Raw genomic sequence first — 27,046 nt, 5'->3', positions numbered from 1 at the left:
CAGGCTTGCAAAGTTTCCCAACATTAGACCAAAGGAGATCAAAGGGTAAATGTTGGCGCAAGAGTGTATTTATTACCCAAGTGATAGATCGGACAGAACAGAATGAGAAGCAAAGTGATTGCAAGCAGGATGGCAGGTGGGGACCCCAATGGGCAGGTGCAAGGGCCATGTGGTGTGCCCCTTGCACAAACACCCATGCAGAAGCAGACAAAAGCATCCCTTCATGCATACAGACTACAGGAGAGGTGTTGGGGGAAGCACACCCACCAAGCCCAGTGCCTGCCTCCCTCCACTCCGAAGGACCAAGACCAGCCACAGCCTCACTGCAAGCTGGTTCTTTGTCCCCGTGTCCCCTGGATGGTCTCTTGGTCAGAGACACACCAGGCTGACCAGCTTCACTCTCCGAGGCGGGTGTGCTGACTCTTCTTTCTCTGGCCCTGGGGGCCAGGGGACCAGGCTCTGCCTTTCTCATGGGTCCCCAGCCCCTGGGATGTCTTCCAGCTCCTGCTGGGAGCAGCGGGCTTCCTGGCACGGCCCTTCTCAGCTGAAGCCAGAGTGGCGTTGGCTGATCTCTGAGCAGCCTTCTCCCACTGCTCCCGGAGCAAGGTCAGGACTGTCTCTGGGAAACAAGCATTTATTTAGGGGGACATAAAAGTCCTGGAAAGCAGTTTCCAGGAGAGGACAGGCCAGCCAGGAAGGCTATGGCTGCAGGAGGGCCCTCTCATGTCATCTCTTTGCAAACCAGTTTCTTTTATTCCCTCCACATTACTCTGGGTGCGCTGGTCTTGTGAAGGACTTGACTTCCCTTCCCTCCCCTTCCCTCCCCTTCCCTCCCCTTCCCTCCCCTTCCCTCCCCTTCCCTCCCCTCCCCTCCTATTCTCTTCCCTCTCTCTCTATTCCCTACCCTTCTCCCTCGCTCCCTCCTTCCCTCCTTCCTTCCCTCTTTCCTTCCTCTCTTCCTTCCTTCCTTCCCCTCTCCCTTCTTCTCTCCCTCTTTCTCTCTCTCTCTCTCCCTCCCTCCCTTACTTTCTCAGGAATCACTCCTAGAGGTCTTGGGGACCATATGTGGTGCCATGGATTGAACCTGGTTGGTTGCATGCAAAGCCCGTAGCTTCCCCACCATACTCGCTCTCCAACCCTAGAGGGCAGCACCTGGGACCCAGAAGGTGTCCCCTGCCCCAAGGAAGGAGTCCTCATGCTGGGGTCTCTCCATCCTCTGAACTTCCTTTTCCTGGAACACCACTTCCTTCTCACTCTCGATTCCCAATGGGCCAGTGCGCAGCTGTGACCCCACTCAATAAGTGATGGGTCACAGAGGGAAGGGAGGAGTGAATGAGTGGACAGAGTGACATTGGCTGCAGCAGGTGCAAGGAGAGAGGTGGAGCTGAACCACCAAGTACAACCTGGCTAAGCCTTTTAGGAGAAACCATAAAACCCCCCATTCCATCCTGGGCGGGATCCTGAGAGTGTGCAGGGGCCACGGTGTGGCCCCGCACCTCCATGCCAAGCTCAAACCCAGAGGAAGGTGGACTCACTTTCGAGTGGCTTGAAGGGGAGCCTCTTGCTCTTGGTTTTCACCCGCACTGGCTTATACTTGCATTTCCCTGGGGGTGCTCGCCTAAAAGACAAAAAGAGTAAGCAGGCTTTGTGAGACAGACCCAGAACCAAAGACTCCAGAAGGCACCACTTTGCAAGCACCAGGTCCAGCCCATCCTCATCCAAATGTGATGGGGCAGCTGTCCTCAGAAGGAGACTGTGAGCTCACAGAGAAAAGGAAGGTCGCAGACGCCCCAGGGTCATTGCAAGTAGTACCACCAGGGCAGGGTCACTAGGACTGTGGACAAAGAAATTTAACAAGTCTCAGTTCCTGCATCTCATCTCACTGGAGCACTGGAGCACTGTCCTCCCGTTGTTCATCGAGTGGACCCAGTAACGTCTCCATTGTAAGACTTATTGTTACTGTGTTTGGTATGTTGAATACGTCACAGGTAGCTTGCCAGGCTCTGCCATGCAGGCGAGGTACTCTTGGTAGCTTGCCGGGCTCTCCGAGAGGGGGCGGAGGAACCGAACCTGGCTCGGCCAGGCTGGCTACGTGCAAGGCAAACACCCTACCACTGTGCTATCGCTCCTGCTTCTCAAAACAGGAAAAATCACGCTCCTCACAACTGCCCTGTTCTGGGGAACAGTGCTGAGGGTTGGCCAGAGTGGTACGCCGGGCACACTGCGAGCCAATCTCTCACCCTAAATCATTTCCACAGGAATAAAAGAAGCACCTAGAACACATCACTACTGTCCCACAGATTAAGAGGGGGTGATGGCTGTAGTGAGGGTGTTGGTGATGGTGGTGACATCGAGGGTGACAGTGGTGCTGGTGGAGGTGATGTTGGTGATGGCTGTAACGGGGTGTTGGTGATGTTGGTGGTGCTGATAGTCGTAGAAATGATTGTAGAGTAGGTAGTGATAGTGCTGGTGGTGGTGGAAGGGGTTATGTTGGTAACGATGGAGAGGGTGATGGTGGTGATGATGGTGGTGGAGGGTAGTGATGGTGACAGTGGTGGTAATGATGGAGGGGGTGATGGTGTTGGTGGTGGTGGAGGGGATGACAGTGGTGGTAACGATGGAGGGGGTGATGGTGGTGATGGAGGGGATGATGGTGACAGTGGTGGTAATGATGGAGGGGGTGATAGTGGTGGTGGTGGTGGTGGAAATGATGGTGGTGGTGATGGCAATGCTGGCGAGCTCGTGGTGGTGCCGGTGGAGGGGGTAATGGTGTTGGTGGTGATGGAGGGGTACTGGTAGTAGTGATGGTGGTGTGGGTGATGGGAGGGTAATGGTGTGATGTGGTGGTAACAGAAAGGGTGATGTGGTGACTAGTGGTGGTGGCAATGGAGATGACAGTGGTGGTGGTGGTGTGGGAGGGTGACGGTGGGGTTGGTTATAGTGGTGTGTTGGAGGTGACAATCATTTCCTGTAAGACAATCCTTCTAGGGGCCGAAGAGGTGGCCCAAGTGTTACAGCGCATATCTTTCTTGTGCGGATTCCTGAGGTCATTCCCCAGAACTACACACCCCTCACAACTAGTAATCCAGGAAGGAAGGGAAATCTCTCCAAGAATTTACAGCGTGATCCCTTGGGCCTCTCTGCCACTAGTTCTGGATCCTTCAGCACACTGATCCTTTGATTAGTGCTGTTCTACCCACCGCATCTTGCCTTGGTGATAAGAACACCCACTCTCAGAGCAGGGCCCAGCCTTCCCAGCCATCCATTCAGTAAAGACCTCATCTAAGTGATAGTTGGTATCAACCTGCCTCAGAGGGATTCTTCGGGCCCTAAGTGCAAGCCCAAGGCATTTCTCCACTCACAGAAATTACTTCATAAATGTCAGGGAAAGATGAAGAGTAAGGGTCTTGTGCCTGAAGCAGAGGGAGATGAAAGTAAGCAGAGTGCCCCGGGCACAGTTGTAGAGAGACCAAGCCTCTTCCAGGAGCTCCTGAGAACAGCTGGTCCAGAGTCCTTCTGCCAGGCAGGGCCTGGGTCAAGGTCTGCCAAGTCCCCCCACCACCACCACTACCCCCCCACCCCGACTCCAAGCCTCTCGAGCACTTCCTCTCTGTGGGTCTCACTACGCACTGACTCTCTCCTGAGATGGATGCAGAGCCCGCTATATGGACACAGGCAGCACCCATGCTACCCCGGATGCAGGTCCCACACGTGTCCCTTTTACCTCATCTGTTGGAGGTTTAGTGAACCCCAGAGAGAGGAGGTTGTGATGCTGGAGTGAACAATCAAGCTACAGGGCCGAGGCTTTAGTACAGGGCTTGGGGCACAGGCACACAGCCCCTGGGCTCTCAAGCAGAGCTGGGGCAGCCCTGAAGTCCCCATAGCCAGGAAGTGCCAGGCTGACCCGGAGGACTCCAGCACAGCAGTGCTGGATGGGTCTTTGGGACACAAGCTGAGCAGTCCAGTAAACCAAGGCCTCCTGAGCAACACTCAGGAGAAAACTAACGAACCAAGTGGATCAACACTGCTACTGGACCCTAAACAGAGCCAAGTAGAGACTCCCAGAAACCTAACAGCTGAAGGTGTTTCCATAGGTCCTCAGACCCCCAACTAAACCGAGGGAGTGCCTGCACCTTTAACAAAGGGAAGAACTCAGACAGAAGTTTCCAGAAGTAGAAGAGAAAAGGAGTTGCGGGCATTGATGTGTCGCTCTGAGAAGTCAGAGCCCTAGACACAGCATCAGAGACTGTCTCCCAGCTCACACATAATCCCCGTGACTTGGTCCTGCACACATGCTTGTCCCAAAGGGACAGATTTTCTGCATTATTTGCTAGTTCAGCAGGTTCAGGGGAGCAGAGAGATAGGCCGGCAATAAGACGCTCCCCTTGCATACAGCTGACCCCAGTTTGAGCTCTCAACTCCAGCCCCTGAATCCTGCCACGAGTGATTCCTGAGCACAGAGCCAGGAGAAAGCCCTGAGCACCGCCGAGTGTGGTCTAAAAACCAAGTAAATACAGATAGTTTGCATGATTTGCATGAATGAAGTCCAGCTACAATCTCTAGCATCACATGGTTCCCCCAGAACAGTTAGGAAACACCTCCAAGAACCTAGCTGAGAAGAATTTCTGAGCAGTGCCAGGCCATGTCCCCAACACAAAAAATAAATAAATAAAATCAAGAATAGTCTTCTCTACAGAAAACCGGTACATTCAGTTGAGTTGGGGACAGGGGGATGAATCACTAGGGTCCCGGGGAAAAGAAGTGGGTGTGATGGTGTGGTGTTGGTATAGTATCATATATCACAGAATTCCAATTAATAAAAAATTATGAAAAAATAAAATTCTTCAACATGTACTACCAAAAAATATTTTTTTAAGATATAAGATATTTAACACTGGGACGATAGTACAGTGGGTAAGGTGCTTGTCTTGCATGCAGCCACCATGGGTTCAATCCATGGCATGTTCCTCTGAACACCACCAGGAGTGATGCCTGAGTACAGAGTCAAGAGTAATCCCTGAACGCCACTGGATGTGGCCTAAAAACAAACCAAAAAAGTGAAGATATTGACCCTTGAAGAAGGTCCTAAAAAATATCTGATTGGGGGTATGTGACCATTGCTGTCTGTCAATCTGGGTGCTGTTACAGGGGTCTTGTGTGCTTGTGAAAATTCAGGAACTGTAGCATTGTGATAGCGTGTGTTTCTACACAATCACCAGATGTCAATAAAAACAAATTAGTGTTTGCTCATTCTTGTACAGTGAGGGCTGTTTTTATGACACGTCCTGGAATAGATTAAAAACCACTCGAGAGTAGCACAAGAGAACAAATCTCACCTTGATGGGTCAACAAGTTTGTAAATGGATCCGCGGGGTGCGAAAGCACTGGGGTAGGCGGTGGCCAGGAAGTAGAGCTCCCCTAAGAAGAGGAAAAGACCATCACGAGGAGGAAGGACAGAGGTCCTGCCGATGCCCAGACACAGCACGGCCTGGGGTTGGCAGCGGGGTCATCAGCAGACTGTGACCTCATAGAGCACAGCACCCCCCATGCCCCACAGGAGCCCCCCAGGTCCAGTTCAGAGGAGGCCCAGCAGAGAGCATCTGTGTCCATGTCCATTGACCAAGGGAGTTGCTTTCAGCCCTGCCCTGGGAAATGCCTCTAGCTGCCTTCCCACCCCTAATCCTGATGAGGATTCTCTGAGCACCCTGAGGCACAGCCAGTCCTCTGTTTCTGTTGTTCCTTCTTTGGGGACATATTGCCTCCTTCTCACCCAGGTCACCCTGACTCACCTTTCCCCAGTCTCTACCTCTTTCAGGCCTGGGGTCCCCCTTCCCCTGCCTGTCCCACAGCTCAGTCTCTATTCTTATCTCTTCATAACCCCCATGGTCACCACCTCTGCCCACTGTCTCCTTCACCCTCTCCTGCACCCGGTGAGAAGAGGCCACTCCTTCCTCATCCTTCATCCCGCTGGGTGACCCACGGGCCACCCTCTTCACGGCAGCTATTCACCATGGCCTAGCCCACAGTCCCAAAGACAGTGATGGTGCCAGCAGAGTGTGTGGTGACCCCCCCCCCCCGCCCCACCACACACACACACCAGTCCTGTCTGTGATGGTCTAACAAGGACAAAATCACCCCACACCACGCTTCTCAGAAAGCACCCTGTCTTAAAGCAGCTCCTGGCCCCAGGAAGCCAAGGAGCCCTCAAAGGTCTATGGATGGTAACATGAATTCTGACACACCAACTTGTCACTAGCAGTTGCTATGAGAATGTTCTCACACAGTGTCTGTTCTTTTGTGAAACAGGATCACGGGATATCTGGGGACTGTCCAACACTGCATTAGAAAGTGTTGGGTCATCAGCAGTCACCTTTATATACTTTTTTTCTTTAGTATAGGGGCCACACCGAGCTGTGCTCAGGGATTACTGCTGTTGGTGCTCAGGGGACTTTACAGGGTGCCAGGGATTGAATGGGGTTAGCCGCGTGGAAGGCAAGCGCCCTACCTGCTGTACTCGGTCTCCGGCCCACCCTTCTATTTTTAGCTGCTTGGGGCTGGCACTGGGTCTATTTCTGGTCATTTCCCTGAATTCACTCATTCTGTCACATGTCGTACACAGTGCTCCCTTGTCAGATCCAGGGAGGAAAATGACACTAACGAGCACATTAGAGATGCCCTGAGCTCAGAGGCTCTGGGTTCTGGAAACCGTTGTCTTCCTCCTGGAGCTTGTGGGGGAGTAGGGGCTGTTTGTCTCTGGGGCAGGTGAGCTCCAGGCTGGGCAGAACTGCCTGGTTAATTGTGCAGTGTATATGACGTGGTATTTAAAAACGTGTCCCCAGCCAGCATGCAGGGAGGAAAGTTTAGTGGCCTGGAAATCCAGGCACACCTACGTGATGCTCCCCTGAGTGAGGGAGGTGTCTGCCTAATCTGCAGGCCCCTCCAAACCATGCAAGGACTCGCTGGTCTGAACTGGAAACCTAGCACCTTCCCACACCTGACTGTACCTCATGTAAACCACATGCCTACCACATGCCTACAACATGCTCTTCGTGTTCTGAAGGAGAAACGGTGCTTGGGGTGAATGTCACCTGTGATGACCATCTATCTGTCCATGGCTGCTGGAGAACTCTGATTCTACCATCAAGTCACACCCAGCCCCAGTAGTGGTTTCATTTTTGTGGATCATACCCAGCTGTATACTCCTGGTGGTGCTCAGGGGACCATGTACAGTGTCCGAGATCAAACCAGAATGCAAGGCAAGAGCCTGAACCCTGTGCTATCTCTCTGGCCCACAACTAGCAGTTTTGTTATATTAATTATGGTGAAACATTCACTTACACACTCACATGTAGGATAACATTGGTTTGTCATTTCTCCCTGATCTCAGGAGCTTAAGTTTATTGGGTGAACCCATCACAGTGCTCTTGAGACATTCCCATTCCTGTGTTTACCTGTAACCTCTTCTCCTCTTCTTGTTCTGCTTCCCCAACCAGTCAATCACTTTTATCCCCAAATCAAACTCTGTTTACTTGTGGGGTCGATCCTTCTAAGAACTCTGGATTTGTATTTGTAAGAGAAATATTGCCTTTCTCATCTCCTTATGTCCTTTGCATAGTTACTTTGCAAGTTACATAGTTACAATGTCCTTTTTGTATAGACATAGGAATACAATTAATATTATGTTTTTGTAACTTGGGAGTTGACTGATTCTGAATAATATTCACTTCGGGGCATCTGTTTTAATGACTTAAACCTCAGTTGCCCTTAGTTCCTAGCACCCCAAAAGCAGGATCCCAATGAGGGACTGGATGGACCCAGGGCAAGCCGTGAGCTACCCTGACATCAAAATGCGCCAGGCCAAGTGCTCTATAAGTTAAGAGCACTGTCATGGACAAATTCTGTCACTATCCAAAGAGTAACAAGTGAATTAGGACCCTGCTAGGGTTAGGAAAGACTAACCTGGCCTGAGCACTTTAGTCTGAAATCTATATCGAGATGTCTCCAGGAGAACCACCTTACAAGCTCAATGTATCTCTTACTGTGTCCATACAAAATGACTAATATTAAGAGGTAGAATTAAGATGAATGTTTAAATGGTTGTTGAACTAAGAAAGGGAGAAACACACACCTAGGTGGTATTTCACCTTGAGTGGATCTCAGGAAGGGTTTTCATATGTTGATTGTGCTACCTCACCTGGGTGTGGTTGCTACCTGGGATGCTTGGAGGTGGGGTGAGACCAAGGCTTTGAGACAGAGCCTAGAGAGACTAGCATCAGGGACAGGGTGAGACTGAATGGGGGGCTTAGTGAGACTGGACCAGCCTCATGGGGAGAATGGAATAAACGGCAACTGATCACCAACCAGCCAGGTGGCCCTGTTCGCTCCTTCATGTGCCCATTGGTGGGAACTGCAGGTCAGGGTGGGGAAGTGGCTCATGGCCAATGACGCACATGGCAGGTGAGAGATAATGCCCCCCGCCGCACTCATTTATTTTGTGAATACACACACACACACACACACACTCTTACACACATATACCCATATTCACACACGTACACACTCACATATAAACACATATACCTTCACACACACACTTATTTGCACTCACATATATATTCACACACACATTCACACACACATACACACACACATTCAAAAGCCATGTGATGGGGTTGAGGGACTAACGTGGGGGGTCAGTGGCACATGCTCTGCCGCCTGCACCCAACCAGACCCCAGTTGGATCCATGGCACTGCAGAGACCAATCAACACCACAGACTTAGGCCCTAGGATCAAACTCTTGGGCCACTTGGGCAGTATACTGGAGAGGGTTGTCTTGGGGCTTCCTGAGCACTTCTTGAAGGAATGTGAGGGTCCACCCAGCCTTCTGGGGCTGGCTATCAGTGCAAGCCCTCAGGATTCCCAACATTTAGAAGCCAGCCCTGGAGGCCCTGCCTGGTTCTGACCAACTTCCCTCCCTTGCATCTTCCCCATCTCAGAAAACTGCAGCAGCAGTTCCATCCAAGATGCCTTGGGTATCTCTGTCTCTCCCAAGGGAAAGAGGACAGGGCCCAAGGCATTTGTCTTACATCCAGCTACCCCCTGCAAGGTCAGGACAGATCTCTGGGCCCAGAGCCAGCAGTAAGTCCTGAGTGTGGTCCCAAAACAAAAACAAAACTTTGTTGTATCAACTTGCCTCTACTTGGAACTTAATTGTTTCTCTGAAGAACAGTCACATTCTCCTGGGCATTCATATCCTCCCTCAATGAAACAATTTTACTTCACACATCCATAGAAAGATGACTGCCCAGCCTGTCTCTGACAATAAGGCTAAGATGGAAACAGTCTGTACAAGGGGAAAACAGCCAAGGGAAGAAAACTGGAATTCTGCAGTGCAAAAAAAAGCCACAAAGCTAGTGACTCGGGTGGAAAGAGCTGGCCGGGGCAGCTGCTGGCTGGCATCCCTGGGTGGAACCCTGCTCCTGAGCGCTAGCCCAGCCCGGCACCGCCACTGACCAGATGCACCCTGGCCTTCCAGAATGGCTGTTTGCTCAGGCAGCAGGACGTCAACAGGAATAGGCCACCCAGGCTGTGCCTCCTGTGACTCCTGAAAATAAAGACCTAAGCAGACAGCAACCAAAGTACCCCTAGGTGTAGACACACACACAAACACACACACATACACACAGACTTTCACAGACTACCACCACTGCTAGACTCAAGCCCCCCAACCCAGAGAGAAAGAGGCTGCTCCAGCACCCAGCCCAGCATCTGGGAGAGGCCCCTAAGCTGGTGACTTTTCCATCCTCCACTCCTTTTGGGCAACCTCCCGCCAGCCCGAAGGCTTCTTTCCCTTTTTCCTAAATTTGGACTACCGGTTTGGAACACACATAGGCTTTTCTCTATTAAGAATGCTTGGATTTTCCAAAACAGCCTCTGCACAACCCCCTCCCACACCACCACCACCACCACAGATTCTCTCTACTCTCTGTTTGTTCACAGGGAGAAGGAAGAAAGAAAGAAGGAGAGAGGAGAAAAGGGGGAAAGGGGGAGGAAGGAGGGAGAGGGAAGAAGGATGTTTTCTGTGCTGTTGAAGGAAAGGTCCCACAAAGCCACCCCAGGGCTCAGAGATGGAAAGAAACCCAAGAGTTAAGAAATCTCTATGGGGCTGGAGAGACAGTACAGTGAGGACTACAGTTGCCTTGAGCCAGTTTCAATCCCCAACATCCCACAGGGTTCTGCCAGGAATGACCCCTGAGTGCAGAGCCAGGTGTAGCCCGCAAGCAAACAAATAACAAAAAAAAAAATCTTTGTGCCCCAGAAATAATACAGCATGTTAGATACTTGTCTGTACATGTCTACCTGAGTTTGACTCCTGGCACTACAGATGATCACTACATATAATCCCTGAGCACAGAAGAGTATGGTCCCAAAATGAAAAAGTACAAAAAAAATCTTTGAGCTTCTGGTTTGTGCTGCCAGAGACTCCCAGGCCTGGTAGGTCCTGAGGGGTGACTTTCTTTACTCCTTGCCTCCCGCCAGCGCCAGTCCCAAAAAGAGGACAGGTCCTGCCCTCAGTCAAATGAGAGACCGAAAGTGTGAATAGGTAAGTGCACTAGTTTGGGCAAGATGAAAACCTAAAGCCCTTAATAAGCTGTGTCCAAATACAAATGAACAAACCAGGGTATCTGGGCCTTCCAAAATGCAATGCAGCAACTCTAGGCTAAACAATTCCATTGACTTGGGAGATAGTCCTGCCATCAGGATGTATGAAACTCACCCTCCCCTAATCCATCTCTAGCAACGTGTGACACCAACATTGCTAGGTGTGGCCCTGGAGGCTCCCCAGGTGCTGTTGGGAAGGCCCTGAGGTTCATGGCACCACAGGGCCCCAGCATCAACACCCCCACAGGCCCAAACACTGAACTGCCACCCTGGTTGGCGGAGAATCAGTGGGGGGCTTTTGGGCTCCTTAGCACCATTGGGAAGACTCGCCTTCCCCCAAATACTCATTTGCTAATCCAAAATATGTGGGGCAATGTATTCATGCTGAGTATGTCTGTTGGTCCATCTCTCTTACACTCACCCACCACCACCACCACACTATCTTCCTTTGCTAAGCACCCCTTTCCGCCCCCCCCCCCGCATAAAAAAAGAATGAACAATGCTTAGGACAATACCCAGTCTATTCTAAAGGGCATCTCAGTGACAGTGAGAAGGGAGGCAGCATTTGCTCATTGTATGACACTAGCAACAATAATGTTCGGTACCTGCTTCATCCTCAGCGAAGGAGATGATGTACTTGCTGGAGGTGCTGATCAGCCCTGGGAAAGCACAGGACTCCAGGTTGCCCAGGCAAATGTCCTGCTTCTTCCATTTCTTCTTTTTTTTGTCTTCCTGCAAAGCCATAAGTCGACTAGATGAAAAATAAAACCTTATAGATTAGGAATCCATATTTCTGCCTTGCAGGCTATTTTTCTTCCTAGACAACACCCTTGCTCACTAGGACTGGGCCTTTCAATAATAGAGATTGGTGAATCAATAATGATTGAGCGGATCAATAACAAGGCTCTCCCAGGAATGAGACTGCAGATACCTCAGTTCTCTCTGCCAAAAGGGGGAGTTCATTTTCTATCATGAAAAGGCTTAAGTACCCCATGAGGAAAGCTCCTCTATGAAAGACAAATCTCATTTGAAGTAGAACATAGCATTAGGACATCCCAAATATTTGCATTGTTTTTATAAGTGTATAGTCAATCTCCTTCAATAGTGTCTGGAAAATTCATCAGTGCTGTTCTATATATTGGTAATCTATCCCTCTTTCTGCTTTGTAGTATCAAATTCCAAGAATGTATCAAAATTGACTCATAATAGAATGTGACTTCAGTAAATAAATAAACTTGGAAAATGAGGTGAGATGGAAAGAGCCAATATTCCATGATTTCATTGAGGTCAAGTTTCAGAAGCAAAACAAATCTATAATGGAAACGGCAATTATCGCTGGCTGGTGTGTGTGTGTGTGTGTGTGTGTGTGTAAAAGAGACAGTTTTGACTGGCAAGGGAGGAGAAGGAATCTTCTAGAGTATCATTAATGTTCTACTTGCTGATATGGTTGGTGGAAATGCAAGTGTCTACATCTGTAAAACTTTATTCAAGCTTACTTTAAAAGACTGCATTTTACCACATGTCATAGAAATCTAAACCACAATAAAAGATAGGAGGCCAATGTATCCTTACCCACTCATGAAGTCTCCAAAGATGTAGAGGCCTTTGAGATTTGGGGATTCGCACCCACGGTACACATAGCCTCCAGTGACTGACTTCCCCACTGTGTGGTCATAAGCATAGATTGGCAGGATGTCATCTGGCCAGGAGCAAAGAAGAGAATATGGTCATGGGTGCTGAGGAGGACGGAGAGGGCATTTGGATGGTGCTGCTGGGTTAACACTCTACTTCTCAGTCTTTGATTGGACAAATAGCCAAGTGAACTGTGTTCAGTCCTCCAATAGTCAATTCAAGAGTTCTGCATTGACTGGCCATCCCAAATAGAACTGGAAGCCCCAGATCCCCTTGCTGTGAGGCAGGGCTTTGGGAATCCGCACACTTATGTGTTTCCTAGGAGATTTCCAGACTTGAAAATTTACAAAATGTAGGGAGTCTTCACCTAGCTCTAAGAGGATCTTGAAAATTGGGGCTTTTGGGGGAAATAATGTTTAACAAAGCAGGCCGCTCTCAGATAATTAACAGTTTCATTCACTGACTGCTGACGCTGTTTTTTGTTGTGCCAATACTAGAACAAGAAACAACATTGAACAAGATGGCATTAGATGGAAAAACAGTCTCAGAGAACCTGTTATTTTGTCTGAGCCTCTAAGAATGCTTTGTCACTTAGAAGGCAAAATATGCTAATAGCAATAATAAGGCATACCTACTGCTTAAGGAGTATACCATTAGGATTGGCTATAGAAGAAATACCCAATTGGAGGGTATTTCAGAGGGTATTGCTGACCCAATTGGAACATAAATAAGGGAGTATATCACCAATTTCCTCCTGTAAGTGCTTCTCAAAAATAGTGTATGACCAATGCCCAAAAGACAGAGAGAGAGACAGACAGACAGACAGACAGAAAGAGAGAGTCAAAGAGAGAGACAGACAGACAGAGACAGAGACAGAGAGAGAAGGAAAGTGCCTGCCATAGAGGCAGGAAGGCTAGGGTGGGGGTGGGGGGCAATGAGACAGAAACTGGGGACACTGAGTAATGTACACTGGTACACTGGTGGAAGGACGGGTGTTGGAATACTGTATGACTGAAACCTAATCATGAACAGTTTCGTAAGGGTTTATCTCACAGTGATCCAATTTAAAAAATAGTGTGTGCCCTAAAAATTGCATGGGATATTTCAAGTATAAGTGTGGGTGCTGGAGAAATAGCACAGGGGGTAAGGCATGTGCCTTGCATGCAGCAGCCCTGATTCAATCCCTGGCACCACATTTGTTCCTCCAAGCACCACCAGAGCTATTCCTAAACACAGAACCAAAGATTAGCCCTTAAGCACAGCAGGTGTGGTCCAAACACCAGCTCCCCGCAAAAAATTTAATTAAAATAATGTATAGGGGACCAGAGCAATAGTACAGCATGTAGTATGCTTGCCCTGCACACAGCTGACCTGGATTCAATCCCTGGCATCCCATATAGTCCCTCAGGCACTACCAAGAGTAATTCCTGAGTGCAGAGCCAGGGGTGAACCCTGAGCACTCCTGGATATGCCCCCTGCCGAAGCAATAAAGTATAGATGTGGATCAATCCCACTTTCATCCAACCCATCTGAGATACAAATTCATGACACTAGAAGCCAGAGTGACAGTACAGCCGTTAGGGCTCTTTCCTTGCATGTGGCTGACCAGGGTTTGATATCTGGCACTTTATATGGACCCTGTACCCAGCCAGGAGTGGTTCCTGATACTGTTGATGGGATTGGTGTTGGAAAATTGTATACCTGGAATTTGATTAAGGTTAACTTTGTAAATCTCGGTATCTCAATGAAAATAATTCATGACACGACCAAGCCCTGGCTAAAGTATTGCTGTGCCAAGGGCCCGCAAAGACTCCAAGCTCTCCACAGGGATACTCTGCCCCCCACTTCCAGGCCCTCAACCCCAGACTTATTCAAGAAACTACCCAGAACTCATTTCCCTTACCTAAGGAGGAGTTGTGACAGAGGTTTTTGTCGTAGCATCTAAACCCTTCCTTTGCCCTCCATCCATAGTTGCCTCCTTTCAGGATGATGTCCACCTCTTCAAACCTGTTTTGTCCCACATCCCCACAGAAGATCCGTCCCCGGCCTTGGTGTGTGGCAGGGTCCCCTCGGTCCACAGCACAGCGCCACATGTTTCTGACCCCGTAGGCATAGATAGCGGGGTGTGCTCCTGGCTCAGAAATGAATGGGTTGTCCGGGGGAATCCGGTACCGCTGGCCATCTGAGACCCCATTCACGTCAATCCGCAGCACTTTTCCCAGTAGGGAGCTTCTGAAAGGGGCAGGTGGAGAAACAGGCAAAGGTGAAGGTCCAGCAGTAGCCCACAGCCCCTGTCACACTGCAGCCTGGTCACCCTTTGGGTTACTGTGAGGCCATCTCCCAAACTTTCCCATGCCAGTGACACTAGTTTGCATTCCCACAAACAAGAATTCAAAGTTGGCCACATCCTGCCAAGACTTGGAATCTTTGGCTGCTTTGACAAGAGTCATCCCGAACATGAAGTGGCATCTCAATGTGGTTCTGACTTGTATTGCCCAAGTGGCAAAGGGGCACAAGCATCTATATGCCAGAGCTCTGCTGTCCCATCACTGACAATAGTGTATACGGTATTAGCAAGTGGTCAAGAGCAGCTGGGGAGGTAGCTGCCAGGGCTGGTGCACATGCCTGGCAGGTAGAAACCTCAGGTTTGATTCCTGGCACCACACGCTTTTCTAAGCTCTGAACTGGGAAGAGCCCCCAAGCAACAGGGGATGACCTGACCCCACGCTCTCCCCCCCCCCCCCCCCCGCCACCAAAATAAGAGAATCCATCTCAGAGCCAGTACAGCAGGTAGAGGGCTCGCCTTGCATGCAAGCAACCTGGATTTTATTCCTGGCATCTCATATGGCCCCCTGAGCACCACTAGGAGTAATTCCTAGGTGCAGAGACAGGGGCAACTCCTGAGCATCTTTTGGGTTTGGCCCAAAAACCGAAAATGAAAAAATAAAAGAGGATAGATCTCATGTTAAGCAGTCTCAACCCAGTCAAGTAATATTTGAAAATATAATAACTTCTTAAAGGAAATGGGAATCCCATGGGTGAGAGGAGGACATGATTTGATGATAGATGAAAATAGTCGTTGATGACAGATAATAAAAATAGATAATAGGTAGATATATCCAAAATACATAGAGATACTAAAAATTACACACACACACACACACACACAGACACACACACACACAGTGTGTGAAGGCTTCTCAGTTTTAAGGTTAAAAAGATCCACATTATGAAAGGGTCCTGATTCATGTGACCCAGAACAAGCTGCAGCTTCAAGATGGGGACTGTGTCTCTTGGGTTTGGTCTAATACTAGGAATTCTGACACCCATCTGACAGGAAGCTGGCTTGTGGTTGGTAGAACCACAACAGGCTCCTAGAAGCCTTGCAGGAAACTATGTTCTTGCAGCTCGGTCCTCTCCTTGGTGAAGGTGGGGAGATGCCATTCCCTGCACCATGGGGTGAGTTCTTGTGCACACAGCAGGCAATGTGAGTCCTGACACACAGTAGGCATTCAGCAGGCATCAGCACTTCCTTATTGTCACCCTAATATTTCTGTCACTATGAACTATGGCACTGAGTGTTCACTGTGTGGGGAGGGTAGAAGGACTTTGTGACCCTCACCATGACCTATAAGCCTCATTGGACTTTTTTTACCAGACTGGATGAGTTTGCATTCTGGCTCTGTCACTTACTTGCTGTTTGTCCTTGGCTAAAGTTACTTAACATCCCTTGTTCACTAGTTTCCTGGGGCCATCGTCACACTGACTCTTCATTCACTGCCTAAGTATTGATGAAGTGATTCCATTGAACTGGTCTGTGTGTTGAGTTACATCAGTGAGCAAAATCAATTCTTTAAAATTCTTGCCAGCCAGAGACTGAGTGCCTGCTTTATACAAAGAAAGCCTGGGTTCCTTCTGGCACCCCTGGGAGTGACCCTTTATGTCAGGAGTAGCCCTTGAGCACTGCCAGATGTGACTTCCCACCCCCAGGGGGGAATATAATCTATATCTATATCTATACTCACTCCTTTGAGTTGTCAGAATTACATTTTCAAATAGACTATGGCATTCATAACAGCACCCAACCCACAATGGGCACCAATACACATAGTCTCTCCTCAGCTATTCCAGAAACCAGCAGAGTCTGGACATGATGTCTAATCACTGTGTGGAGTTAAGCTGCTTTGGAAAATCAGACCTTGGTTCAGTAAATAATGTCCTGCTCTTGTGTATATGAAAAATTCAGAAGTCACCTCTACCTAGCACTCTGAGAATTCCACTGACCAACCATCACATTGATTGTCAGACACCATGAGACCTGAATTGAAAGGACCAAGAACTACGTGTCCCTCCAACAACCTCAACTGTGAGGGTACCAGCTCGCAGTGAGTGATTTATCTAACCCCCTGTAGCCTCCATCTCAGCAGAAACGTTGTCCCTGGATTTACACTAAGTGGACAAGGACCCCATCTCCATCTAGCGTACTTGTTCTGAGCATTTCCAAATTCGCCAAAGGGATCCCCCGCCTGTCCTCCGTCCCCAGTGAATATGTACATGTAGCCATCCAGGCCAAAAAGAAGTTGTCCGCCATTATGGTTTGAGGCTGGTTCTTCTATCTCCAAGATGACCCTGTATGGACAAAGAAACCAAACATGTGCGTCAGACTTTGAGACAAGCTGAAATGGTCTCTTCTTAGACCAACGTGACTGGCCCATGATTTGTGATTGCCATGGGTGTGGGGAGACAGGGCAGGGTACCATAGGTGAAGGGGAATCTGAAAGGTACAGACTTTAGCAATAAAGTAAATCATGGGATGCAATGCAGAGTGTGGTGACAAATATGTCTAGCATACTTGAAAGTTTTTGACAGAACAGGTCTTAAAATCTCTCATCAGGGGGCTCAAGAGATAGGATAGCAAGTAGAGCACCTGCCTTGCACACAGCTGACCAGATTCAATCCTCGGCTTTCAATATGGTCCCCTGAATATCACAAGGAATAATTCCAGAGCACAGAGCCAGGAGTAACACCTGAGCACCACAAGGTGTGATCCAAAAATTAAAAACAAACAAACAAAATCTCTCATCAGTTTGGTCAGAGCATAGTAAAGTGGGTAGGGTGCTTGCTTTGTACATGGTTGACTCAGGTTTGATATCCCCAACATCCCTTACGGTCCCTTGAGCCCCATCAGAAGTGATCCGTGAGTGCAAAGCCAAGAGTAAGCCCTGAGAACTTCCAGGTGTGGGCCAAAAACAAAACAAAACCAAAAAATAATAATAAAATCATCAGGGCTAGGAGACAGTTCAAAAGACTGATATCATCCCTGGCACTGCATGTCCCCCCCCAAATACTGCCCAAATACTGCCAGAAGTGAAACCCCCAAACACCAAGACGGGAGTAACCCCAGCTCTCAAGTAGTGTGGCTAAAAGTGATTTTTCAAATAAAACATTCTGAGACCAGAGCAATAGTACAGCAGGTAGCGCACTTGCCTTGCTTGCAGCTGACCTGGGTTTGATAGCAGGCACTCCAAATGGTTTCCCAAGTCCCACCAGGAGTGATCCCTAGTGCAGGGTCAGGAGTAAGCTCAGAGCCCACAAAAACAAACCCCCCCACAAAAAAAAAAACCAGAAAAACAAACAAAAATTCTCATCATGCTGAAACACAATGAGTAGGGCTGGAGAGTGATGGTACAACTGGTACAATGCTTGCCTTGCCCCCAAGCCTGGCTCCATCCCTGACTCTGGGAATGATCCCTGACCACAGCAAGGTGAGCGATAGCATAGCAGGTAGGGCATTTGCCTTGCTCACGGGCGACCTGGGTTCGATTCCCAGCATCCCCCGACTACAGCCAGGAGTGATTCCTGAGAGCATGAGCCAGGAGTAGCCCCTGTGCATCATCGGGTGGGGGAAGCAGCAGCAGCAGCAGCAGCAGCAGCAGCAGCAGCAGCAGCAGCCGCAGTCGACGCCGCAATACTGTCCATTGATAGAAACCAGATTTCTTGTGCGGGTCACTTGCAAAGATATTCAAGTTCCTATGTTGTACCCTAAAATGATCCAGGGTCACAGGTCAATCTGCGAGCAGCCCCTCCACCCCCGCCCGACGCCAGGCGGCCGATCCCTGCGTGGTGGCAGCGTTGCTCTCACCTCTCCGAGGCCAGGTCTGCCTGGTTGGGATCCTCCCGGGAGACCTTCATCTCGCTGATGCGGATCTTTTCCACCTTCCCCTTTCCGCGGCAGGAGTAATAGACGTAGAACTTGCCGTTGTGGCGGAACTGCGGGTGAAAGGCCAGCCCCAGGAAGCCCCTCTCGTCCCCGAGCCAGGGCGTGGCCAGCACGGCGCTCCTGAGGTCCAGGAAGGGCTGCTGCAGGCGGCTGCGGCCGGGCAGGAGCACCCACACCACGCCCAGCTGCTCGGCCACGAAGAGGCGGTGGCTGCCGTCGCCCGCGTGGACCATGCTCACGGGATTGCGCAGCCCGTTGGCCGCCTCGGCCGCGCAGAGCTGCAGGCAGCCCCGAGGGCCCTGGGCCACCGCCCCCAGCCCGCGGGAGAGGTGGCCGCGCCGCCGGACGTTGGGGAAGCAGTAGTCCTGGTCGGGGAGGTCCAGGAGGCGGCAGAAGAGGGCCCCATCTGTGGCCGCGGCCTGCTGCAGGCGCGGGTCGCTCGTCAGCAGGGGGACGGCCGCGCCGCAGCGGGCGTGGAAGGCTGAGCAGTAGGGGCGGCAGAGACCCGGCAGGCTCCGGAGGGGCGTCTGGGGGTCCTCGGCGTCGTAGAGGTGCGCGGCGAAGGGCGAGCACTCCTGTCAAGGGAGGGAACGTTTCACGGCGGCTGGACACTGGCTGGACCCAGACGTCTCCCTGCTCAGGCGACAGGGCTGTGTCTGCCACTGAGCGCCTAGGAGTCCGCTGTCCTGGCTGCATGGGCACCTCCGCTTCTCTGTCCTAGGCTGCAGGGTTGGCGACGGGGTGGGGAGGGGAAAGGGGGAGCCCCATGGGCTGCAGAGAACCGCCGCCACCCCACCCGGCTCGTCCTGGAGGTCGCAGGGAGCATGCAGAGAAGATGCTCTACCTTTTCCTCCAGGTGAAGCTGCGTGCTGCGTGCATACCTTGTTTTTAGGGGAAGGAAGCCAAAAGCAGGGAGGAGTCTGCAGTCTGTGGAGGGTCTCCAACGCCTCATTTGCACAGTCACAGGACCTCTAGACAGGGGCCAGGCTGTTGCTACTCAACCGTTGCCAATAGCACCCCAGGATCTCAGGCAAATCTTTGTCCACCAGGAGGGGAAGGTCCTTCCTTGCTCCCTGAAAATCACTGCTGGGGACATCTGGGAATTGGGGGCTTGAGAGATTGCCTTCCACAGACCCTGTGCTTGGCCCTGAGTCCTCAGATACACCCAAGATGAGTGCTGAGACTAGCTTTCTGCAGCCCCCTCTGCCGCCCCTCCCCCGCAGTAGGAGGAAAGGCAAGAGGCCAGAGGCAGTGGGAACACACTCAGAAACAGCCTCAGGGGTGCTCCCAGGAGCTTCCTGCAGGAGACAGCCCAGAGCAGGACCCCCTGAGGGCATGTGCCTGAAGATGTTGGATGCCCTGATCAGACTGGGGCAACAGGGACCCCCCCAACCCCCACCCCCGCCCAGGAATGCCAGCAGCAGCAGGGTGTGGGCTGACACCCCCAGGGAGAGCCAAGCAAACACCCAGAGGGTGCCACTGACCCTGAGTATCACCCGTGCTCTGACCATCCCACACCTTCTCCCCTCAGATTTGCCATGCCCACAGGCCCTGAACCCCTCAACTTGCTTCATGCAAAGCCTGTGTTCCCAGAGGCGTGTAGAACAGCTGCCGGGACTGGAGAGACCCTCGGTGAGCCCTCGGGGAACACCCCCATAGCACCACCACCGGCCTTCGCCACAGACCCTGGCAGGGAGAACCCAGTGAGTATAGACCCCCCCCCCCAATGCTCCCTGATGCTCTCCTCAAACCCTGGAGCCCAGGAAGCCTTGGGGCCAGTAGAACCCCAGAGCGGCAGCTTTGGGGCGCGGGTGGGAAGCAGATGCAACCTCTGGGCCCGGAAGCCCAGGCAGAGGCAGTTGTCAGAGGCATTCCTCAAAGGCACTCCCCAGCCCACACCCCCATTGCTGGGGACCCTGATGTTCTTCCAAAGCTGCCTGCTTCCCTTCCCACAGGGTTACCTGGCAAAGGATGTCTTTAATGTAGCCGCCACACAGCTGGTGGTCTCCTGGATCCAAGTAGTCCATGACGGTCCTGAAACGGGCAGCCAGACGCTGATCTTGCCGCTGGTCACAGCAGCCAAAGGACTGGTAGTCAGAGCAGAACTCCAGGTGCTGCGGTGGCCGGAACGGGGGCCCGTAATCCAGACACTGGGGGTGGCCCCGCAGCCAACCCACCTGGGCCACCAGCAGTGTGAAGCAAAGGCAAAAAATGCCAGCAGGGGTAGGGAGCCAGAGGGGGTGCCACTTGGGGGCACCCCTAGCTGTGGGTGGTTTCAGCATTTGGTCCCAGGAGAAAGCGCCAGCTGCCACTATGCCCAGGTTGGCGTCTTTGCTCTGGGCTGGTTCCCTCCCTCCCCCGGATTTTCCCTTCCTTCTCCTCCTCCTCCCCAACCCCCCAAGTTCACTGAGCTGGTTTCTGGGCAACATCCCTGCCGGGACCCTGGTTGGTCTGTTTGTGAAAACAGAGATGTATTCCCCCAGCCCTTCTGAGAAACTGGCACACGTCCCAAGTCCTGACTGCTGATTTATTGGGGTGCACGGCTGCTTAGCCCAAAGGTGCAATGGTGCCAGTGACTGTGGTGGTAGATTGTGAAAGCCGCAGGGAGGCAGCCAGGAAGCACACACTTTGTTTACAGTCTCAGTGGTGTAGTCCGGTCTCCATGGAGAATCCCACTCCGTGCTCAGTCCTAGACATCAGACTGGGAGGGCAAGAGGCCAGCACCCGGTGACTGCAGGGAGGTGGCAGACAGGCTGAGCTGTCTGGGGGCCCGAGAGCAGCGCACCAGACCTGGGGCAGAGGGGACAGGGCATGAGCCTGCAATCCACTGCCAGAGAGGAGTCAGCCAGGCCAACAGTTGACAGGCCACTGGACCATTCTGTCAGGAAGCAGAGAAGATGGGTCACCATTCTTCCTGTGAATAAAGGGGAGTTGTCCTGAGCATGTATCCATAGACCAATTGGTATATGGCTCAGTGTCCTTGGCTACACTCTACATCGATGCTAAAGCAAAGGATGAGACATCTCTTCACACAAACTGAAGCCTACCTATTGGCCAAAAAGAGCCACAGAGGGTCAGAGAAAGTATGGGGGTCAAGGTGCTTGCCTTGCACACTGCTTTGATCTCCTTATCTGGTCCCCTGAGCACCACCAGGACTGATCCCTAAATACAGCCAGGTGTTAGCCCTGATCATTGCTGGTGTAGCCCCCAAAGCATTTTCTTAATACTGGTATTGCATATCTACTGCTGATAAGCAGTGTTTATTATACATCATTTTCAATGTTTTACCTAAAAAGTTCAGCCCTATATCCTCATATGATGTTCTAATCATAAATTGGGAGGACTTTCTTGTCAATTTAAACACCATTCAGCACCCACAGCATATGGGTGCCTGTGTTGTTTCTTCAGGCTTGTTTGCTCAAAGATGAGATCATGCCAGGGCTTGGGAAGCCTCAGGCAGGAGACCTGGACCAAAGACAGCCAGTGAGTTCCCAGCACGACGCCTTCTCAGAACCCTGGGCGAGATGAGGAACACACACTTTCCAGGTGGGGCCTGGCTGGACTTTCCAGCAGTCACTGGCCTGGTTGTCTCAGTCTTCCTCTTGCCGTGAAAAACAGGGAGTCTAAAAAAAGAATGTCTCCTTCAGGGAAAGGAATGGTGATTTACAGAGTTATCACATTAATAGAAATCAACTTGCTATCTTGCTTTCTTGTCCTACGTCTCTTTGCTTGTTTGCTTTTCCGAGCTTGTGTTCTCTCTTGGAGAACATATATTCCTTTCCTTCTCGCACACTGCCAATGGCATCTTTTAAGTAAGTTCTGTTCAATAAAAACTATCTGGCCAGAGAGATACTACAGCAGGTAGGGCCCCCCTTGCCTTGCATGCAGCTGACCAGGGTTCAATCCCTGGCATCCCATATGGTTCCCCCAAGCCCACGAGGGATCACAGCAGCGATGTGTTCACCAAAAGAAACAAAACAAATCAACCACCAAATCTATTTTGCTTCACTAAATAATTTGAACATAATAGAACACAAGTCTTTTATCTACCAATGATGTGCATGTTCGAAGTAAACTGGATGGGGCAAATAGGCATTTCACTGCCCTCTTGACTTACATTTCTCTGATCTATGTCTATCGTTGTTTTTCCTTTTCTGTGGAAAGCCTGGGCGCGTCCTTTGCTCCATTTTTTCTGGAGTGCTTCTCCTGATGCACTTTAATCTTATGTCTGTTTGTATGTGTTGTGATTGTTTATAGATTATATTCACTTCTTTTAAAGAATCATTTGCCAAAGGCCCAACTTTTGGGGCTTTCTTTTGGGCCACAGCACAACTCCCTTGTGGTAGTGCAGATAGCACAGGTAAAACAGGGGCCTCTGTACCCACCCAGAATGGGGGAGGGTCCTAGTGCCAACAGTTACCATCTGTGGTCCTGAGCAGTTGCCTGAACTCCAATGCCCCAACTTTCTTTCCCGCTAAGGCAGGGGTGATCCATAAATGATACAAAAAAAGGTGCCTGATAAGCTTGAGAGCTATTATCCATGAAAATGGCTTTAACTTCAGAAAACATAAAAGAACTTCTGGTTTCTTTCTTTTCTTTTTTTTAATGTAGGAGTACTGCTATTTATTCAGCCACTGATTAGCTGACTGAATTGGGCATGAACTCCATCTTACTTTATTTTTTCATAATTTTATTTATTTTTTCTTATATTTATTTATTGAATCACTGTGGGAAGTTTCTGGTTTCTCTTAATGCATAATTAGAGCTGAAAATCTGATGTGAAAATTCTGAGACTAAGCTATGTGTGGAAACCAAGAGCTTTACTTACTTCTTTCATTCTCACCTCCATTTCGCTAGAGATCACAAGAATATATAAATCCTATTTTATTTTGATTAAAGATGACAGGGAGTAGATGCCCTTATAATTTAAGTCTGTTTTGAGACTTTGCCCGTATCTTCTGGGAATTTCATCCTTATGTAGTCCCACAATAAAGCTGACTCAACTCATGTGGCAGTTTTAACTTGGCATGGTTTGGTTCTGTGGGGCAGTCACTTGGAATAGTTAGACAATTGATTCTTTCTAAGTATAAAAGATTGGATTAAATTGACAAAATTTTTTCCCCAATTTTCTTGCAGATAGCTTAAAATTAGTAAAAAAGTCAATGGGAAAGATGTATGGTTTGCCATCTAAATATTAGACAGGACAACACCCTAAAGGAAAGAGAGAGCAAAAGGGAACGCCCTGCCACAGAGGCAGGGTGGGAGGGCTACTGGGATCATTGGTGGTTAAGAATGGGCACTGGTGGAGGAACGGGTAATCGATCATTGTATGACTGAAACCCAAGCACGAAAGTTTGTAAGTCTACAACTGTACCTATGGTGTTTCACTAATAAAAAAAATAAATAAATAAAATATTAGGTGGGCCAGAGTGACAGTACAGCAGGTAGGGCACTTGCCTTGCATGCCGCCAACCTGGGTTTGATCTCTGGCATCCCATATGGTCCCCCAAGCACCACCAGGAGTGATTCCTGAGTGCAGAGCCAAGAATAAATCCTTAACATTTTCAGGTGTGGTGTGTCAGTGTGTGTATGTGTGTGTGTGTGTGTGGGGGGGGGGAAGTAAGTTAGTTCATGGAACTCAAATACCAGTTATTCAGTTACGGGAGGTGTAGGACAAAACAGAGGTTGGAAGAAACACTTAACCAGTGACACAACATGTTATTATACTCGGCTCCTATTCTAGGAAAGCTGGTCTTGGCTCTGTGCCACAATTTTCCTAGTGGGTGTGACTCGAGGACACCATTTACAGTCTTCCCAATGTCCAGATAACTCTGCACCCTAGTTTCCAAGAGAAAAGAGAGGGACACATCAATTCTACAGCATGTCTGAGATTTCTGTACCATGTAAAAGACAGAAACAAAACAACCTGAATCAAAGCAATTTATCTGGAGATCATTTAGTCCCCAAAGGCCAAGTATTGATGAAAAGAGAAAGAGGAGTCTTTCTAAACCCTCTCTACCAAAAAATCCTCAACAAATTTATCACCAGGAAATTCTTTATGGAATACTTAATAGGAAACATTGAGAATCTAAAAGATATTGGGACTAGAGAGAAAGAACAGTTGGTAGGCTACTATCTTGCATGTAGCTGACTTGGGTTCAGTCCCCAGCACCCGCTATGGTCCCCCAAGCCCCACCAGGAGTGATCCCTGAGCACAGAGCCAGCCAGAAGTAAGCTCTGAGCAAAACAAAAGAATGCAAAATACAAATTCATTTATAATTCAAATCCAAATCATGTTTCATTGCATAATAACAAAAGGCAAATGACCTGCAAGGATTCAAATAAGGCTTATAGAGCTGGTTAAATAAACACATTTTTATTGGAAAAAGTATTCTTTAATAAATATTTAAAAGTACAAAAAAAGAGAACAAAAATATATTTACAAAAAGCAAAGGCCGTGAAATTTTTTTTCTCTAGATAAAACTGAGAGTAAACATAAATATAAAGATAACCTTTTTGTAGCCATCCCATCATTTATAAAACCACAAATGAGTTACCTGCTGATCTACTACTCTGTAACCTTTAATCTGAAATAACTAAAATTCAGTATCAGGGTCATGAATTTACAATACTAAATTTTTTCACTAATTTCTTTATTTGCTTGATTTTCTTCTTTAAGATTTGATGATCTTGTTTTGAAATATACCGAAAATATCTACAACCTAAAAAAAAAAAAGGCAAAACAATGAGTCTTAGTTATCAGCATCAACTAATAAACTCTTACATTTCAATTTTTCCTTACTCACCCTGGCGCATTAATAATCACACAGCCTGATCAGTGCTGGAGAGCTGCCCTCTGGCGGGGAGCCTCTTCCCAGCAGGAGGCCTGAGCCTCAGTCCCCAGAGTTTGGTTCTGAGGTTCGCCAGGAGCAACCCTTGAGCACTGAGCTGGGAATGGTCCCAAGCACTGCAGTGTGGCCCCCCGAACAAAAGAAAAACAAAAATTTATATATCATCTATACCAAAATATCACAAGCATATTTTAAGAACAACTGTCACAGAATAACACTGCTCCTGCTATATGCAGAAAGATATAGATAATCTTTGTTTCTTTTTTATTAGGGATGGGATGGAGTGTTTGGTGTTTTAGTTATATTCACCAGTGCTCAGGGCTTATTCCTGACTCTGCGCTCAGGGGACCACACATAGTACAGGGATTGAACCCAGGCCTGCTGTGTTCTGTCTGGCCCCACAAAGATATTTCTGACTCAGGATAATTAAAGCTTATTCTCTCCCCTACTCCCAAACATTAGGGAACATTTTACATATGCATTTCACTAGATATGATAAACAGACCTTCTCCAAGAGCAAACTGCACTTAACGTTAGCTTGCGAATCAAAGAAGCATCTCCCTCCCAAAGAATGTTCCCAAGAGAAACTGTGGAGACTAGGGGTTAGACCAAACCAGTCAGTGGGGAAGAAATGAACATTGCCAGTACTCTAGCCTTTGAGCAAGTGGCTGGGTGGTACAGACGTCATCCCTGACTTCCAGGCCAGCTCTCTGCCAGCTGTATTTGCTTTCAGTCTAACAAAGTTAAGAGGATCACTTGAGTAATGTTTTAGAACAAAGCCCAAATGTTTATCGAAGATAAATGCATACTGGATAGTGTAAAAGTTGTCTGCTTCTTTCGGTGGGGGGGGAGGGGGGGTGGACTCCTAAAGCGGTGCTCAGGAGGCCTGGGGTCACTCCCAGTGCATCTGCCAGCCAGTGAGAAGCTCAGGCCTGGAGAGGTAGGGCTACCACTCAGGCCCGATTCTGCTGCAGTGCTTGGGGCTTCCAACTTGTGTGTGTACCAGCCCCCTGAGCTATATTCCTGCACTCTTCTAAGAGATTTTTTAAAATATTTTATAAATCAGGCTTGAAGCGATAGTACAGCAGGGAGGGCATTTGCCTTGTACATGGCTGACTCGGATTCAATCCCCGACATCCCATATTGTCCCCCAAGCACCACCAGGAGTGGTTTCTGAGTGCAAAGCCAGGAGTAACTTCTAAGCATCGCTGGGTATGACCCAAATAGAAAAAAAAAATTATAAATGAATGAATGAAACCTTACATTATATGTGAAAAATTAATCTGATTATAGTTTTAGTTTAGTTATATCTCTGTCTTCTCTGGGAAAATATTAGAGTAAATAATATGTCTAGAGTAACCATTTTATTATCTCTGAAAAATAATATTCCAGAACTGCTACTGTATTAGTGAAACTCATTCGATCACTTATTTCTGAAAATGTTTACAAACATTCCCCATCCCCAATAATCAGAAAACATACTGGAGAGATGGAGGTGAAGGTGCATGCATACACCCAGACCTGGCTCAACTCCAGCACCACGTGCGGTGCCCCCAGGAGCCCAGAGCACAGAGCCAGGAGTAAGTCCTGAGTACCACCAGGTGTGCCCCCAAAACATCCCCTCTCAAATAAATTTTAAAAGTAAAAGAGTCCCCAATTTAGAAAAAAAAATCATAAAGA

General features: G+C 49.2%; 2 protein-coding genes across 2 annotated transcripts in view; both read right to left on the bottom strand.

Annotated features, from left to right (window-relative positions):
- Positions 1-394: 394 nt before the first annotated feature.
- HHIPL2 (HHIP like 2) lies at positions 395-20,797 on the bottom strand. The gene is made up of 9 exons (XM_056110544.1): positions 20,477-20,797; positions 18,438-19,090; positions 16,781-16,924; positions 14,199-14,527; positions 12,236-12,362; positions 11,269-11,414; positions 5,337-5,418; positions 1,536-1,618; positions 395-619 (listed from the first exon to the last, which is right to left on the bottom strand). Exons 1-9 carry the CDS (start codon positions 20,795-20,797, stop codon positions 396-398), a joined length of 2,109 nt encoding a protein of 702 aa, XP_055966519.1. The 3' UTR covers position 395.
- A 4,075-nt stretch (positions 20,798-24,872) lies between these two features.
- Positions 24,873-27,046, bottom strand: part of TAF1A (TATA-box binding protein associated factor, RNA polymerase I subunit A) — a 35,657-nt gene continuing 33,483 nt past the window's right edge. The window contains exon 11 of the mRNA XM_056110699.1: positions 24,873-25,237. Coding sequence (XP_055966674.1) covers positions 25,131-25,237 — 107 coding nt within the window. The 3' untranslated portion in view covers positions 24,873-25,130. The remainder of the gene's footprint in view (positions 25,238-27,046) is intronic.

This window comes from Sorex fumeus, unplaced genomic scaffold (genome assembly GCF_029834395.1).
Source record: "Sorex fumeus unplaced genomic scaffold, SorFum_2.1 ptg000010l, whole genome shotgun sequence".
NCBI lineage: Eukaryota > Metazoa > Chordata > Mammalia > Eulipotyphla > Soricidae > Sorex > Sorex fumeus.
Note: the sequence above shows the minus strand (reverse complement) of the source record. Positions and strands in the feature narration are given on the sequence as shown.

Coding starts and splice junctions, on each gene's coding strand:
- HHIPL2 (XM_056110544.1), bottom strand. CDS start 20,797: ATGCTGAAACCACCCACAGCTAGGGGTGCCCCCAAGTGGCACCCCCTC. Junction 19,091..20,476: donor TTAAAGACATCCTTTGCCAG/GTAACCCTGTGG, acceptor CTCCCTTGACAG/GAGTGCTCGCCCTTCGCCGC. Junction 5,419..11,268: donor CTTCGCTGAGGATGAAGCAG/GTACCGAACATT, acceptor TCCTCTTCTTAG/GGGAGCTCTACTTCCTGGCC.